We start from the raw sequence: 15,728 nt of genomic DNA, 5'->3' as shown, positions 1-15,728 counted from the left end.
GTTTGGGACAACTTGAGGATGAGTAAATGAAGAATTTTCATTTTGGGGTGAACTATTTATTAAAGTCTTGTTTTGCTTGAAACAATCCAAATAAATTGAGTTTACGTTAAAAACAGTCAAAAATATTTGGTAATGGAATTTATACGTTTATTTTTCGGACCCCTTTGCCAGATGTTCTTGCTTGTCTTAAAGCGATAGTTCAGCCAAAAATGAAAACTCTGTCATCGTTTACTCATCCTCTTGTCATTTCAAACCTGCATGACTTACTTTCTTTACTACACAGACAGACTGTCTACATTTGTCAATCTCTGACATATATTATAGTATCATATTTTTGGCTTCATGTTTCTTCTGTCAAATCACTTAACTTTAAAGTCCCCGTGAACCGGAAGTTCAATTTCAAGAGATAATTAGTGGGCGTGGCTTGCGTTTTTCACTGCGAATTGATTGGATGTGTAAAAACAGCTGTTGCTTTGATTTTGAAATGAAGCTGGCAGCAGACTGACTGTTGAAGGGGAGGAGTTAACTTGGATGCTCCGCCCAAGCCGCCTAATTTACGTCATTTGAGATGAATAGTCATTACAGCGGGTAAGTGCATTTTCAGATTTTAACTGCAGATTATCAGGGTACATGAGTTTTAAATGGAAAATGACCCACATTCATAAGCTATTTACTATAAACGCTGCAATATTTCCTGAAAAAAAAGAATTGAATTGAAAATAATTTTTTATTTCACTAGGACTTTAACTCTGTTTATTTTTAAACGGAATGACATTACACTCTCAAAGGGAGGTTTCTGCATCTTTTAACAGCAGCCAATCAGAGGCGAATCAATGCCCCGTCCTATACCAGAAGGGTTATTTGAGTGTGTGTGTTGAGGTTTACGTTATTGTGTCAGGATGGATCGAGCAGCGTTTACACTGATTCTGTTGGGCTACTTTCTCATCTCTGTCTCTTCAGCTCCTGTTAAAAAGGTGAGGCTCATGTGACTCTACAGCACGAGTCGTGATCAAAATGATGAATATATTATTTCAAGACAAAAACATAGATGCAAAATTAAAAATACATTCTTTAGACATTAAACTTTTTACCAAAAATACTTCATATTTAAATATTAGATAAATAGCAAAAATGTGCAATACACATTTTTTTTTTAAATTGGTTGCTATTACTGTTTACATTTTTTGTCATTTAGATATTTTATTACAAAGGGGGCTCACAAATGGGAAATCTCAAACAAATGATCAACTAACTCAATATTGCAATCCTGAAGCGAAAGGTCTCATTTTCTAAAAGTGAACATTTATTTTTAATGTGATAGAACAGTCTGTGATGAAACCGATAAACTACATTTTTCTTCTGACCAAATATTTACTTGAACATTAAACATTTGTGCAATCCCATGGATAACGGTGTAAATATGTACAGATTGTGAATTACACAGAGTGCAAATAGCAAGGTTTAAAGTCTAAACAGCTTGGCACGGGTGACTGGGGTTCTAATCCACCTCTCGCAGAAAATGCACTTTAACCTTTTTCTAGAACTTTACAGATCATAAAGACATTTGTTTTCAATCAAATTAATTTAAGTCTTAAAATGAAAAATTGTATTCATAAAGTTTAGGTTTAGGGTAAATTTGGGGGAGGTGCAATGCTTTAATATCTTCATAAATTGCCATCGTTTTAATCATTTTCATAAGTATAATGATTTACACTGTGTTATTATTATTGCATCATAATAATACTGAAGTGCAAATACTAACGTTATCTGCTACTGTTTACAAGTACCAATAGCATCTAACTAACTACTTAATCCAAAAAAAAAGCTATTTTAGGCTAGTGTAAATAGCATATAGCTAAGAAATACTGCTATTTTCACTTAGTGAAAACAGAACCTACTGTTATTTAAACTTACTGTAAAAAGCATCTATTGTGATTAACACAATAGCGGCAAATAGCCGCTGCCAAATATTTAATCCCCTGTATGTACACGAGAAGACTTTAATTGTTCATTTGATTTCTCAACACAGACAGAAAATGTGGACGTTTACAGTTTCCACATTAACTCTACTGTGACCAGCCGCTACGCCACCACAACCATCACGAGCCGAGTGGCGAACAAACTGAATGAATCTCAGGAGATCCTGTTTGAAGTGAAGATACCCAAGAATGCCTTCATCAGCAAATTCAGAATGTGAGTGAATACACAATAAAATGACATGTTGTTGAAGTAAAAACAACTTCCATATTTAACTATACAGTATCGGCAACAGTAACCCAAACTGATATATTTATTAGTGACTGTTTTTCCTCAGGATAATAGATGGAACGAGCTATGATGGAGTTGTGAAGGAGAAAGCAGAAGCTCAGCAGCAGTACACTCAAGCAGTATCACGAGGACAAAGTGCTGGACTCATCAAGTACTAAAACTACACGTACATCCATGAAATCTGCGTGTTTATAGGATTATTAGTAGTAATATGATGGGTTGTGTTGTGTATCTCAGGTCTGTTGGAAGGACTTTAGAAGAGTTTAAAACATCAGTGGCTGTGGCCGCTTTCAGTAAAGTCACATTTGAGTTGACCTACGAGGAACTGCTGAAGCGTCGCCTCGGCAAATATAAGCTGCTCATCAATGCCCAACCCATGCAGACAGTCACAGATTTCAAGGCACGGCCAATATAGACACGTGGAGAAATATAGACGAGGTCTAAAAATGTCTTATCTATTCTGTCTTTATTCCAGATTGATGTTCACATTCATGAGAAAACAGGAATTTCTGTCTTGGAGGTGAAAGGAGATCTGAGCTCCGATGATCTGACCAACGCCATCAAAACAACCAGAGCAGACAAAGATGTAAGGAATCGATTGTTCGTCTGATATTTTCATTATTCTCGAACACTTCACAGAAGTTACTAAATGAGCAACTATTTCAGGCATGGGTGACCTTTTACCCCACTCGAGCCCAGCAGACCAAATGTAAAACTTGTGATGAAAACGGACTGAACGGAGATCTGCTCATCACATATGATGTCGAGAGACACAATCCGAACGGAGAAATGATGGTGAGTTTTTAAATACAAGATGTGTGAAAGACAAAAAGAAATGTGTGTTAACATGTGTCCTAAAATGTGAAAATTACGAATATTATTAAGAGCCTACGTTTGATTTTTCTCAGGTGTCAAAAGGGTATTTTTTACACTCCTTTGCCCCCACGGATGTTTCACGCATCGCCAAAAACGTGGTGTTTATCATTGACCAAAGTGGCTCTATGCACGGCAGAAAGATGGAGCAGGTAAATAACAAGGACTTAGCAAAGAATTCAAATTTTAGTCTATCATTGTGGTTTTACTACAAATAAAAGCAATAGAACCATGGCTAAAGAATGAAAAGATGTAAGATGCCAGCATTTGTGCTTATATGAACCTGAAAATCAAGGTTATGCATTCTTTCTATTGTTTGAGCAAAGCTATTCTATGAAAAGATTTCCCCAAAATCCACATGTTGTCATTTAAATGTTTTTTCTTCAGACTCGCTTGGCACTGCTGAAGATTTTGAATGATCTTTCTGAGGACGACCATTTTGGATTGATCACCTTTGACAGTAGAATTGATTTGTGGAAGCGTGAACTCCTCAAAGCCACCGCAGCAAACCTGGAGGATGCGAAAGCTTTCGTGAAGAGGATCACAGATAGAGGAGGTGAGCCCGTAGCATAGACAATATACACCTGTATATATATTTTTAAAACATAACAGTGACAGTCTCCCTTCCAATATATAATATTTTCCCTTCCAAAAGCCACGGACATAAACGCTGCAGTGTTAGAAGGAGTAAACATGATCAACCGGCATCCACGAGAGGGCACCGCCTCCATCTTAATCCTTCTGACTGATGGAGATCCAACATCAGGTGAAACATTACACAAACATACCCATCATGTGTTAATGTTGGTATTAAAAGTAGTCCAAACAGATGAAGTCTTGTGACTTGTCTTAAAATGAATAATCCTGTGTGATTTACATCCCTTAAAGAGAGAGATCTTATAAGAAAACTGATTTAAAAAACAAAATTGAACATGTTTACTTCTCCAACAGGTGAAACCAACAAGGAGAAGATTATTGGGAATGTGAAAGAGGCCATTGGGTCCAAGTTTCCGCTCTATTGTCTTGGTTTTGGATATGATGTGAATTTTGACTTCCTTACAAAAATGTCGCTGGGAAATAACGGAGTTGCTCGCAGAATTTATGAAGATTCTGATGCCGATCTGCAGCTGCAGGTGCAATACAGAGAATCCACTTTAAACTCATGTGAATTTGAGTGTATTTTACTCTTTGTTTGTTTGGTGTGTAGGGCTTCTTTGATGAAGTCGCCGTCCCGCTCCTCACTGATATTCAGCTAAATTACATCGGAGTGTCAAATCTCACCCAGACCAGTTTTAACTTGTACTTCAACGGCTCTGAAATTCTGGTTTCGGGTCAGATCACAGACAACAGTGTAGAGAGCGTCACCACTGAGATCATCGCAATTTCCGTAAGATTTTACATCTATCAAAAACATTTGGGATGACATCATTCATGATGATGATGTTGAACAATTTTCTTCTATTGTCGCGCAGAAAGGCAGTAAGGTGACGTATCGTGACACCGTAACGGCAAAAGATGTTACTGACGTCCAACCTGAACATGAACATTTCCTGGAAAGACTGTGGGCCTACCTTACAGTGAAACAACTTCTGGACAGACTGTAATAAATATGTCTAAGATCTCATCTTTATTTTTAAGATGGTTCAGATGTTCTGTTATGTATTTTAAATCCTCTTTCTTATTTCTCAGGGTTCTTCTTAAAGATCCAGAAAAAGAGACTGCAAAGAACGAAGCTCTCAATCTGTCCCTCAAATATCAGTTTGTCACATCTCTCACCTCTATGGTTGTCACCAAACCACAAGAAGACCAAGCTGAAGTCGCCGACAAACCCAAAGAGGCAGAAGCACCACACAGACCACCACCACAGGGACAAAGTTCATGTGGGTGGATGTATATGGGGTTGTATACAGTCACAACCTTACAAAAGGCTTTTAAAAAAATAGCAACACCATGTTTAAAACAACAAAAACACAGCAGCATGAAAGTCTAACTCAAAGTTTGAGAAGAATGTCTTTGTTTTTCATCAGTTATGTCAATAGCTAGAACTGGAGTGAAACAATTTTATCCTCAAACTAATCCTGGATTATATGGTCAAATGCCTCCTGGATCAGTTGGTCACATGAGGCCTGGATTATATGGTCAAATGCGTCCTGGATCAGTTGGTCACATGAGGCCTGCATTATATGGTCAAAGCGGTAAAGTAACTGTATGCAATTGATGCATACATTCTATATGTACTTATATGTATTCAGAATATAAATTAAGAGTTTGTCCCAAAATGAGATAACTTTAAAAACATGTAATTGTTCAAAAATCATGTTCCCCTTCAGTCGGTCTCTCGACGTTGTGAGAGACTGACTGGGGTTTGATCTTGAGAACCTACCTTCTCCGAGATAATTAATTATAAAACGCCAATGGGCTTGGCGAATGGCACGCGCACGCCAGTCTCCGCCCCGTGCATACGGGTATAAAGGAAGATGGCGGCGGTCATTCACTTATCCTTTGTTCTTCGGAACCTGTGTGCTTTGTTTATGACAACGCACCTTACTCGACTTCGAGAAACTTTTCCTGCTGGATTTACGACGCGGAGCAGCGGACTTCTCCTCTCGTGGACTTCCCCTGGGCGTTTCGGCAGAAGGCTACAGACCCTTAGAGGTAAGTCCCTCCGGCTACGGATATGTCTCGTAGCTGTGTCCTCGGATGCGGCAGACTCATCCCGGAGTCTGACGGCCATGATACCTGCGTCACTTGCTTGGGGCTCAAGCATGCTGAGGCAGGTTTCACTGATTCGGCATGTCCAGCGTGTGCGGACATGGCAATCAGGGTGTTGCGGTCACGGTTGGCTACGTTCTTTTCGAGCGCTGCCACCACCCCGTCTGCTTCCCAGGCGTCTTCAGCCGCTGTTTCGGCACGGTTGATCGCTTTGGCGAGCGGCGGGGGTGATTCGGGGATTCCTATGGATGTCGCTCCGTCAGTTATATGCTCGCGGACCATCCATACCCCGGCACGCTCACCTGGTTTGTCCCCTATGAGCGGCAGACAGCCGTCTCATAGTGGAAAGACTGCGTATAGGGATGATGACTCCATTTCTGTCGCTGCATCGGACAGCTGCCTGCTGGCATCTGATGCGGAAGACTCCTCTGATCTCCTGTCATCAGGCAGTCGAGTGCCAGAGGAGACGGACGCAGAGATGTCGGCCATGCTCTCTCGGGATGCATGGTTTCTGGGATCGGGGCGTGGTCAAATGCCGCGCCCCGCCCCGGTGCCGTTCTTCCCGGAGGTGCATGAAGAGCTCTCCAAGTCCTGGCATGCGCCCTTTTCGGCGCGTATCAGGCAGGAGGGTTCGGCGGCTGTGGCTTCCCTGGATGGAGGAGCGGCTAGAGGCTACGTCGAGGCCCGCAGACAGCTGCCACTTGGAGGGGTCGACCTAGACTCCGGTCCAGAGCATGTAAGCTCTCTTCGACACTCGTGTCGAAGGCTTACAGTGCTGCTGGACAAGCCGCTTCTGCTCTCCATGCTATGGCAATCCTCCAGGTCTTTCAGGCGAAAGTCCTGAAGGATTTGGATGGCGGGAAGCCCGACCCAACTCGCATGAGTGAGTTGCGCACTGCCACAGACCTCGCGCTACGGGCGACGAAGGCCACGGCGGGCGCCCTGGGTCGGTCGATGTCCACAATGGTGGTCCAGGAAAGGCATCTGTGGCTCAACCTTGCGCAGATGAGCGACGCCCAGAAGGATCGCCTTCTAGACGCGCCCATCTCGCAAGCCGGGCTGTTTGGTGATACCGTGGAGGACATAGCGCAGCAGTTCTCCGCGGTTCAGAAGCAGACCGAGGCGATCAAGCAGATCCTGCCGCGCCGCGACGTGGCCACCAGCAGGTCGTCACGTTCTCGGCCGCAGTCTGTTTCCCACAGCCCCGCCCTTCCGCGGTGGCACCTCCGGTTCCAGGACCCTCCCATAGGACGACCCGCCAGAGACGTCGAGCCCCGCGGAAGAAGGCATCTGTCCCCCGTCAGCAGTCCACCAAGAGCTCTGCTAAGCGGCCCTGACGGGACGAACCTGGGGGAAGTTTCATTGGGTCCGATCCCGGCCTTTCCAACGCTGGATCGGGGAAGGACGCTGCCTGCCGCGTCTCCATCAAGTCCGGGCCCTTTTCAGGGCCCGGCACCCACTTACTCACGAAAAGAGATATTTCCCCTGGGTTTTCCTCCACAGCACTCTCGTCCAGACGGTGTCTTGGATGGATCGGGCCGCCGACCGCAATCTCCCCCGGACGTTGCGTCAGGCCGCCTGAAGCAGGTAAACATACAGAGCCGTCATCCTCCCGGGGGGTCCCCCCTGTGCGAGTTAACCCACTGTCAGCCACCGAACCAGCCTTCCCCGGCACGGTGAAGCAGATTGTCCCTCTGATCCCGTTTTCGCGGTTCTTGGGCGCTTGGCAGCGCACCAGCCCGTCACACTGGATAGAGAGGACAGTCCGTCTCGGTTACTCGATCCAATTCGCCAGGCGCCCCCCCAAGTTTCGGGGCATTCTGTACACCTCGGTGCGAGGAGAGAATGCTTCCGTGCTTCGGGAGGAGGTAGCCACCCTTCTGGCGAAGGGTGCGGTCGAACCCGTCCCTATAACTGAGATGTCGTCCGGGTTTTACAGCCCGTACTTCATCGTGCCCAAAAAGGGCGGGGGGCTGCGGCCCATTTTGGATCTACGTCGCCTGAACAAGCACCTGCACAGGCTGCCGTTCAGAATGCTGATGCAGAGACGCATCCTGGGCTCGGTACGTCACCAGGATTGGTTCGTGGCAATCGACCTGAAGGACGCGTACTTTCACGTCTCTATTCTCCCCCGACACCGGCCGTTCCTACGGTTCGCGTTCGAGGGAAGGGCGTATCAGTACAGGGTCCTGCCATTCGGTCTGGCCCTGTCTCCACGGGTTTTTTCCAAACTAGTGGAGGCTGCCTTAGCTCCTGTCAGGGAGCAAGGTGTGCGAGTGCTAAACTATCTCGACGACTGGCTTATCTTGGCACACTCGCGAGATGTGTTGTGCACGCACAGGGACCTTGTGCTTTGGCACCTAGACCGTCTAGGCCTCCGGGTCAACCAGGAGAAGAGCAAGCTCTCCCCCGCGCAGAGCACCTCTTACCTGGGGCTGGAACTAGACTCTGTCCGTATGACAGCACGTCTCACCAACGAGCGTGCACAGTCAGTGCTGCGCTGTCTGAGGTTGATCAGTCAGCATCCCTCGACATCGCTGAAGAACTTTCAGAGGCTCCTGGGGCACATGGCGTCCTCGACGGGGTAATCCCTCTCGGGTTGATGCACATGCGGCTGCTTCAGCACTGGCTACAGAGTCGGGTTCCCTGGACGGCGTGGCACGCCGGCACCAGGCGGATTACGGTAACGCCGCAGTGCCTTCGCACTCTCTTACCCTGGTCAGACTTGACCTTTCTCCGAGCGGGGGTAGTAACAACAGACGCCTCCCTGCAAGGGTGGGGTGCGGTGTGCAACGGGCAAGCAGTATCGGGTCACTGGACGGGTCCCAGACTGCGGTGGCATATCAACTGCCTAGAGTTGCTAGCAGTCCATCTGGCACTGAGGAGGCTCCAGCCCCTCGTGCAGGACAAACACGTGCTAGTCCGGTCAGACAGCACGACTGCTGTGGCGTACATCAATCACCAGGGCGGCATACGCTCACGGCAGTTGTCGCAACTCGCCCGACGCCTCCTCCTCTGGAGTCAGCAGGTGACGAAGTCCCTGCGGGCCACGTTTCTCCCGGGCTACCTGAACCAGACAGCCGATGCGCTCTCTCGTCAAGGCACTCCCCGCGGAGAGTGGCGGCTCCATCCCCGCGCAGTCCAGCTCATATGGGAGCGGTTCGGTCAAGCACAGGTGGACCTGTTTGCCTGCCCGTACTCCACCCATTGCCCGCTCTGGTACTCCCTGACCGAGGGTCCCCTCGGCACAGATGCCCTAGCACACAGCTGGCCGCGGGACAAGCGGAAGTACGCCTTCCCCCCAGTGAACAGGTCCTGTGCAAGGTCAGGGAAGAGGGGCATCAGGTTCTGGTAGTGGCGCCATACTGGCCCAACCAGACCTGGCTCTCGGATCTGGTAGATCTGACGACGGCCCCCCCCTGGCCCATTCCCCTGTCGAAGGACCTGTTGTCGCAGGGGAAGGGCACGGTTTGGCACCCCAGCCCAGGCCTCTGGAAACTCCATGCCTGGCCCCTGGACGGGACGAGGAGACCCTAAGGGGCTTGTCGATAGCGGTCCGGGAGACTGTTCTGCAGGCTAGAGCCCCTGCCACTAGGCGGTTATACGCCTACAAGTGGCGCCTCTTTTCGTCCTGGTGTTCTCCCCGGGAGGAGAACCCACGGAATTGCCCGATCGGGTCGGTGCTGGCCTTTTTACAGCAGAGACTTGAGAGTAATCTCTCCCCTTCCACACTGAGAGTGTATGTTGCGGCCATTGCCGCACATCACGATCTCGTGGAGGGTAAGTCTCTCGGTCAGCATGACCTGGTCACCAGGTTCCTCAAGGGCGCGAGAAGGGTGAATCCACCTCGACCACGCTCTGTACCCTCTTGGGACCTTAACGTGGTCCTACAGGGCCTTGGTACGGCCCCGTTTGAGCCCCTCGGAGTTGCCAGTCTCCCTCATCTGTCGATGAAAGCTGCACTCCTGACGGCGCTCGCCTCTATCAAGAGGGTGGGGGACCTACAGACATTTTCCGTGTCCCAAGGGTGCCTAGAGTTCGGGCCCGGCGATTCTCACGTTGTCTTGAGACCCCGGCCCGGTTACGTGCCCAAGGTTCCCACCACTCCCTTCCGGGACCAGGTGGTGAACCTGCAGGCGCTCCCCGCAGGGGAGGAAGACCCAACCTCTAATGTGTTGTGTCCAGTACGCGCGCTGCGCCTCTATCTGGACCGCACACGGAGCCTAAGAAGCTCCGAGCAGCTCTTTGTCTGTTACGGAGGACAGCACCCGGGGGGGGCTGTCTCCAAACAGAGATTGGCGCACTGGATTGTGGATGCCATCACGGTGGCATACCAGTCCCAAGATCGCCCGTGCCCGCTTGCAGTGAGGGCCCACTCCACTCGGAGTGTGGCCTCCTCGTGGGCACTGGCACAAGGCGCCTATCTGGCAGATATCTGCAGTGCTGCGGGTTGGGCTACGCCCAGTACCTTCGCAAGGTTTTACAATCTTCGCGTGGAACCAGTAGCAGCCCATGTCCTCAACGCCCCCGGCTTGTAGGACGGACTCCTGTTCTGGGCGTACGCCTGCGAAAGCGCCTTCTCCCCTGTCCAGGTGAGACTAGTGCGTTATTAGCCTCCCTACTTTCCCCTCTCGGGCGAAGTATAGGCATTCCATCCATCACTAAGCATTGTACTTGGTAACAGACTGACCGGAGCGGTCTGTTAGAACCAGGTCCATTATAGGTAGAGTCTTCCCGGCTCAGGCAGACCCCTGTATTAGGACTAGTGCCCCATATGTAGTGACTCCCCTCTGGGTCGTCCCGTGTGTTGAATTCCTCACTCAGGATTTCCCGATTGGTGAATCTGTGACCTCCCCGCCGGTGGTATCCCACCTGGATTGTCCCCCTATTTGGGCTAACACCTTTCCGCATGATGTTCTCCCCGCCGGGGAGACCGTGTTAGTATCTCCACATGTAACCTCCCCTCCAGGTAGGATGTGGCCTCCGTAACACACTCTTCTGAGAGGAGAGCAGTGTTTCCCCAGTGTTCGGCTCCGGACAGCTCCTCGCTACTAGAGGCGTACGCCACTGTCCGTGAGGCCGGCAGTAGAGGCTTCTCAGTATGACCAATACTATGTGGCTGGAAGATTACGTCTCGCGGTAGCACTCTTTTGACTCGCTAGCCCAGTCAGGGTCGCTCCGCTAGAGGTTGTGATGTCGGTGTAAGCGCTGTGGCGTTTAAGATTGATCCCCAGTCAGTCTCTCACAACGTCGAGAGACCGACTGAAGGGGAACGTCTCGGTTACGTCTGTAACCTCGGTTCCCTGATGGAGGGAACGAGACGTTGTGACTTCATGCCACAACGCTGCACCGAATCACTGCAGTGAACGTTCCAGGTTCCTCAGTACAAAGGGTAAGTGAATCACCGCCGCCATCTTCCTTTATACCCGTATGCACGGGGCGGAGACTGGCGTGCGCGTGCCATTCGCCAAGCCCATTGGCGTTTTATAATTAATTATCTCGGAGAAGGTAGGTTCTCAAGATCAAACCCCAGTCAGTCTCTCACAACGTCTCGTTCCCTCCATCAGGGAACCGAGGTTACAGACGTAACCGAGACGTTTTTTTTATTGTGCATTCAAATGAATATCAATCAAACTGCAGTTGGTTTGTTTTGATGTAAGCCATAATAACTAAAAAAAATACAGCTAAATTACACAATAAAAACTTGATAACATAATAAAAAACATGATTTTTTATAGTTTATCTCATTTTGGACCCAAACTCTTTAAATATGTGTACTCAGAATGTTAATGAGCTGTTTTATTCATACACACTCAAGTTCTTATTCCTTGCCATTTTTCACCAGCAGATTTTCTTTGCACATTTTTCTTAAAGCTGCTTTAAAAACATTGTATTGAGAAATTAGTGCAGACTTTATTCTGTGTTCTTCAAGAGATATAAGTGTATTTTATAAATAAACAATATTCAGATAGTTGTGCATTATGGAAAGGCCAGGATCCGACTGGGAAGTATATTTGGTTCGGATTGTGAAGTTGGGTTTTGGGGAAAACAAATCCATGCTAAAGAAATAACCTTTGTTTTATATTTAGGTTACGGCCGTTTTTCTCTTTTAGGAAGCGTTTTGGCTCATAACCCAGACCCAACTATTTGTAAGCTATACTGAGAAATGAGTGAATACAGATGCATAGGTCATGTTGGTTTTGTCTATGTACCCCCCAACCCCCCAATGGTTGGTTAAAAAGTTAACAAACCCAGCCATTGGGCTTAAATTAACATATGCACATCTAGTAGTGTCAAATGTTCATGAATTTAAAATAGATGTTTTGATGGACTATTTACCCAATGATTGATCATTGCATTCTTTCTTAATCTCATAGATTCATTGGCTAGGTTGCTTAATACTCCTTCAGATGATACTGAGGTTTCGAGTTCTTTTGGTGAGTATGACTTTAACTTTTATTCTGTCTCAAACAAGTACTGTTGATGCATGCAATATTATTTGTTAACAATAGACAGCGATCTTCCAGAAATAACATTGTTATCCGTTGCACCAACTCAGTCAGGTACGTAAAGATCTCACAAACCTGGTCATTACGCAATTGATAGTTTTATTCTGCAATTTTGAGTTTTGTTTTCTTTAAGCTCCTGCATTTCGGTTCCTGATTCCCGCCGATGGTCAACATAAACCACTTTGTTTTGAAGTTGCTCTTCCTTATAATCTCAAACTTCTACAGGATTCCTCTTCAGGTCAGACATTGATAAAAATGTACTGTATCACTTTCATGAATGAAACGATTTTGTTGATATATGTGGCAAATAATAATGTCAAAGATAACTTTAAACATTTCTGCTAAAAGTGATATTCAAGCTCTTCAAAGAAAGGAAAACAAGACCGCAAATATTACATTTTAGGAATATTTTAGAGTTTGTTAAAAGGTTTAAAACAGAAAATATAAAGTGATAACTATTAAGTCACATTACATAACTCTTATTTTCCTAAAAAAATATATCATGAAATATCATATATATATATATATATATAATATCATGATGTTATATACCCATATAATGATGTTTTTGGGGCAGTTTGAACTGTATGATCCTCTTTAAAATCTAACAATAATAATTATGGGGAAATTAGCACATTTTGAGAATCATGAGAACAATGTCTGCTTCATGGTTTTCCTGGCATGATGTATAAAATCTTTTAAAAACCTCTTGTTCTTATTTTTACTTTAATTTAGCTTTAATTCAGATGTTAAGCATGTTTATCATAGATGAGGTGTAAGAGATGCAGGTTTGGATAAATTGCATTTGTGCGTCTGATATAAATAATAACAGAAGACAGTGTTTTTCTTCATATTTAAGGGTTTTCTATGAATGGGTCTGTGGCATCTAACAATGGATTCCATCAAATCATCATTCATTACAAAACAAACCATCAACTGACAATAAATACATACTCTATCAGTTATCATGATGGCCAGGACAATGTTCAGTTTCTGTGGGGTCAAGAACCGACCCAACATGCTCAAGAGGGGTAAACACTACAGCGCTTTTTAACCTTTAGTCATTTGGCGATTCCCCATTTGTTTACACAAATTTTGCAAAGTCTTTAAGGGGTTGTAATTGACTCTTATTACTCTCAACAGTATATACTTGATTCTGCGGGACAATGCATTTGATGTTACGATGGGAAATATCAGTGTTGTTATTCTACTCCATAAGAAAAACGGCAAAGTCTTTCTCTGGCCTGCAATTTGGCAACAACCTAAAGGCGTCACTTTGTCAGGAATCTTAGGTAGGAAAGCAACGCACTGGGAAAACATTTCAACACAAACAACACTTTTCAACATCAACGTGTATCATAATGTCTTTGAATAATATTTCAGGCAAAGGCAATATATCCTATGCAGAGATTCAGGGGTCCACGTCAACACTAAAGATAATGGACAAGGAAGTTATGGTGTCTTTGTATGTGGCAAAAAAAATATTATACACTATTTATATATATATATATACGTAAAATAGATGTATATATTTTATATATATATATTAACTGTATCTTCTTCTTATAGGGCGGATGTGACAGACTACAGATTCCCTTCTGCTCCAGTTGTCCAATGTTGGGTTGTGCCGTTCGAGGCTGTGATGAACTGATAGATTTCTGACTTCAAATTTACTCAGCTGTAGTGTTTAAAATTTTCATGTTATTATGATCACAGTTGAATAAAGGTTCAAATAAATCTCACCTCAGTAACCTTGTTATAAGTAAGGGTAATTTCCATAATTAAATGGTATATTACTTCTGTTGGAGATGAAGTCAACTCGCAGCCATATATATGTGCGAATATGACTATATATAAAATAAAATAATGTTACAAATGAAATGCAAAAAATGATGTTGAGCAGAATTCTTATTTGTAAGGTAATATATCTGCAACACCTCTTAAGAAGCGGCCCAATTTTTGAGCATTGTATTTATTGCAGAAACAAGTTCAGTATATAAATGTTGAGTCAGCTTTTGATAATTGATCAGCGGTGTAAAGTATTGGAATAAATGTAGTGAGTTACTGTACTTAAGTAATTTTTTGGCTACTTTGTAGTTGTACTGTGTATTGAAGATTATAATAACGTCTAATCTCTACTTGACCACATTTTCGAGCAAGTATATGAACTCTTTACTCCACTACATTTGCAATGACGAATGCAATTACACATTACATTTTGCATTTTGCATAGCAGTTTATTTTTTCTACCGAAGAATAATATTGAATTTAGAGGGCATTGAGGTACTGTATCTTGTGGATTTTGCCCCAACTTCTTTACTTTTTGATTTTACTTAACATTATTTTATTTATTCATTATATTGTCATATTGTGCAGTCCCATGCGAAAGGGAGGCACTAATATGCGTCACATTCCTTAATATGAACACAGTTTAATGGTACTTTTGTTATTTTTCAACAGAGAACGAAATCTGTTTATTTATAGCTTCCCTATTAACGCAGCCTTCACCCTGTGTCTGTCCGGTGGCCACGTCTGTAACCCAAAGCAATATATTGACGTGTTTGAAGGCAGTGTGTGTGTGTTTTGAAATCTGTCAGGCTTCTTCTTAAAGTTCCAGAAAAAGGAAGATGAAAAGAAAGAAGCTCTCCTCAAATATATGTTTGTCACAGTGGTTTCTCTCACCTTGTTACCAAACCACAGGAAAACCGAAGTTGAGGGAGATGCACCTGCTCCACCTGTATGTGAGAAGTTAAAAGCGTTTAAAGTATACTGTCGCATTGCCATTGTTATTAATAGCAATGGCCAATTTTATAAAAAGAAATAAACGCATACAGTGACATTATTAAACAAATTTAAAGCTAAAGTTTTGCTTTAGTGTTAGTAGTGTGGTCTTCATAAGAACCAGTGTAGGGTAAGCGGCTCGGTACCTTTTACTGTAAGTCATTTTATACAATACATAAATAACATTTTCCCTGTTTTTTATACACTAACGTCCCCTCCTGTTCCTCCTGGATTATATGCACCTCATGGCTATGGAGGTAAAACAGAATCTGTCTTGACTGTTGTCAAATGTTGGCTTGTGCCGCTCCAGTCGACGACGAAAGGAGAGATTTGACATTTCACTGTTACTTACCTGTAGATTTCACAGTATATTTAGTATTTGTACAGTAGTCATAAATAGGGTGGATGTACTTTAACCATTTGCCTTTTTGTTGACATCCGCTTTTAAAATCTGTATGATTAAAATTATACGCTTTTCCACCCATAAACTAGAGTCAAACCGCACCTTCTTGCAGGTGGACACACATTTGACAAAATATGACTGTATTCACAAAATGTTTAATAAAATGTAAAGCAATAGTGGGC

General features: G+C 44.7%; 1 protein-coding gene across 5 annotated transcripts; it reads left to right on the top strand.

The window, feature by feature from the left end:
- The first annotated feature begins 768 nt into the window (after nt 1-768).
- On the top strand, nt 769-14,252 carry itih3b.2 (inter-alpha-trypsin inhibitor heavy chain 3b, tandem duplicate 2). 5 transcript variants are annotated; one of them, XM_079483469.1, is made up of 22 exons: nt 801-974; nt 2,030-2,193; nt 2,315-2,419; nt 2,506-2,668; nt 2,744-2,854; nt 2,935-3,063; nt 3,177-3,293; nt 3,529-3,697; nt 3,797-3,907; nt 4,093-4,274; nt 4,349-4,528; nt 4,614-4,741; nt 4,831-5,021; nt 5,169-5,336; nt 11,943-12,002; nt 12,231-12,290; nt 12,366-12,416; nt 12,496-12,600; nt 13,222-13,393; nt 13,506-13,654; nt 13,746-13,827; nt 13,932-14,252. In XM_079483469.1, the coding sequence occupies exons 1-22, from the start codon at nt 900-902 to the stop codon at nt 14,011-14,013; spliced, it is 2,754 nt and encodes a 917-aa protein (XP_079339595.1). In that variant the 5' UTR covers nt 801-899; the 3' UTR covers nt 14,014-14,252. The 5 variants fall into 5 exon arrangements, with proteins under 5 accessions (XP_079339597.1, XP_079339595.1, XP_079339596.1 ...); XM_079483470.1 differs by having other exon boundaries at nt 837-974; nt 12,381-12,416; XM_079483471.1 differs by lacking the exon at nt 11,943-12,002 and having other exon boundaries at nt 769-974.
- The last annotated feature ends 1,476 nt before the right edge of the window (nt 14,253-15,728 follow it).

This window comes from Barbatula barbatula (genome assembly GCF_947034865.1).
Source record: "Barbatula barbatula genome assembly, chromosome: 20".
NCBI lineage: Eukaryota > Metazoa > Chordata > Actinopteri > Cypriniformes > Nemacheilidae > Barbatula > Barbatula barbatula.
Note: the sequence above shows the minus strand (reverse complement) of the source record. Positions and strands in the feature narration are given on the sequence as shown.

Excerpts from the sequence above, each read along its gene's own strand:
- itih3b.2 (XM_079483469.1), top strand. The coding sequence starts at position 900 with ATGGATCGAGCAGCGTTTACACTGATTCTGTTGGGCTACTTTCTCATC. Across the intron at positions 3,294-3,528 it reads ACGGCAGAAAGATGGAGCAG|ACTCGCTTGGCACTGCTGAA; the intron begins GTAAATAACAAG and ends TTTTTTCTTCAG. Across the intron at positions 12,601-13,221 it reads TCTACAGGATTCCTCTTCAG|GGTTTTCTATGAATGGGTCT; the intron begins GTCAGACATTGA and ends TTCATATTTAAG.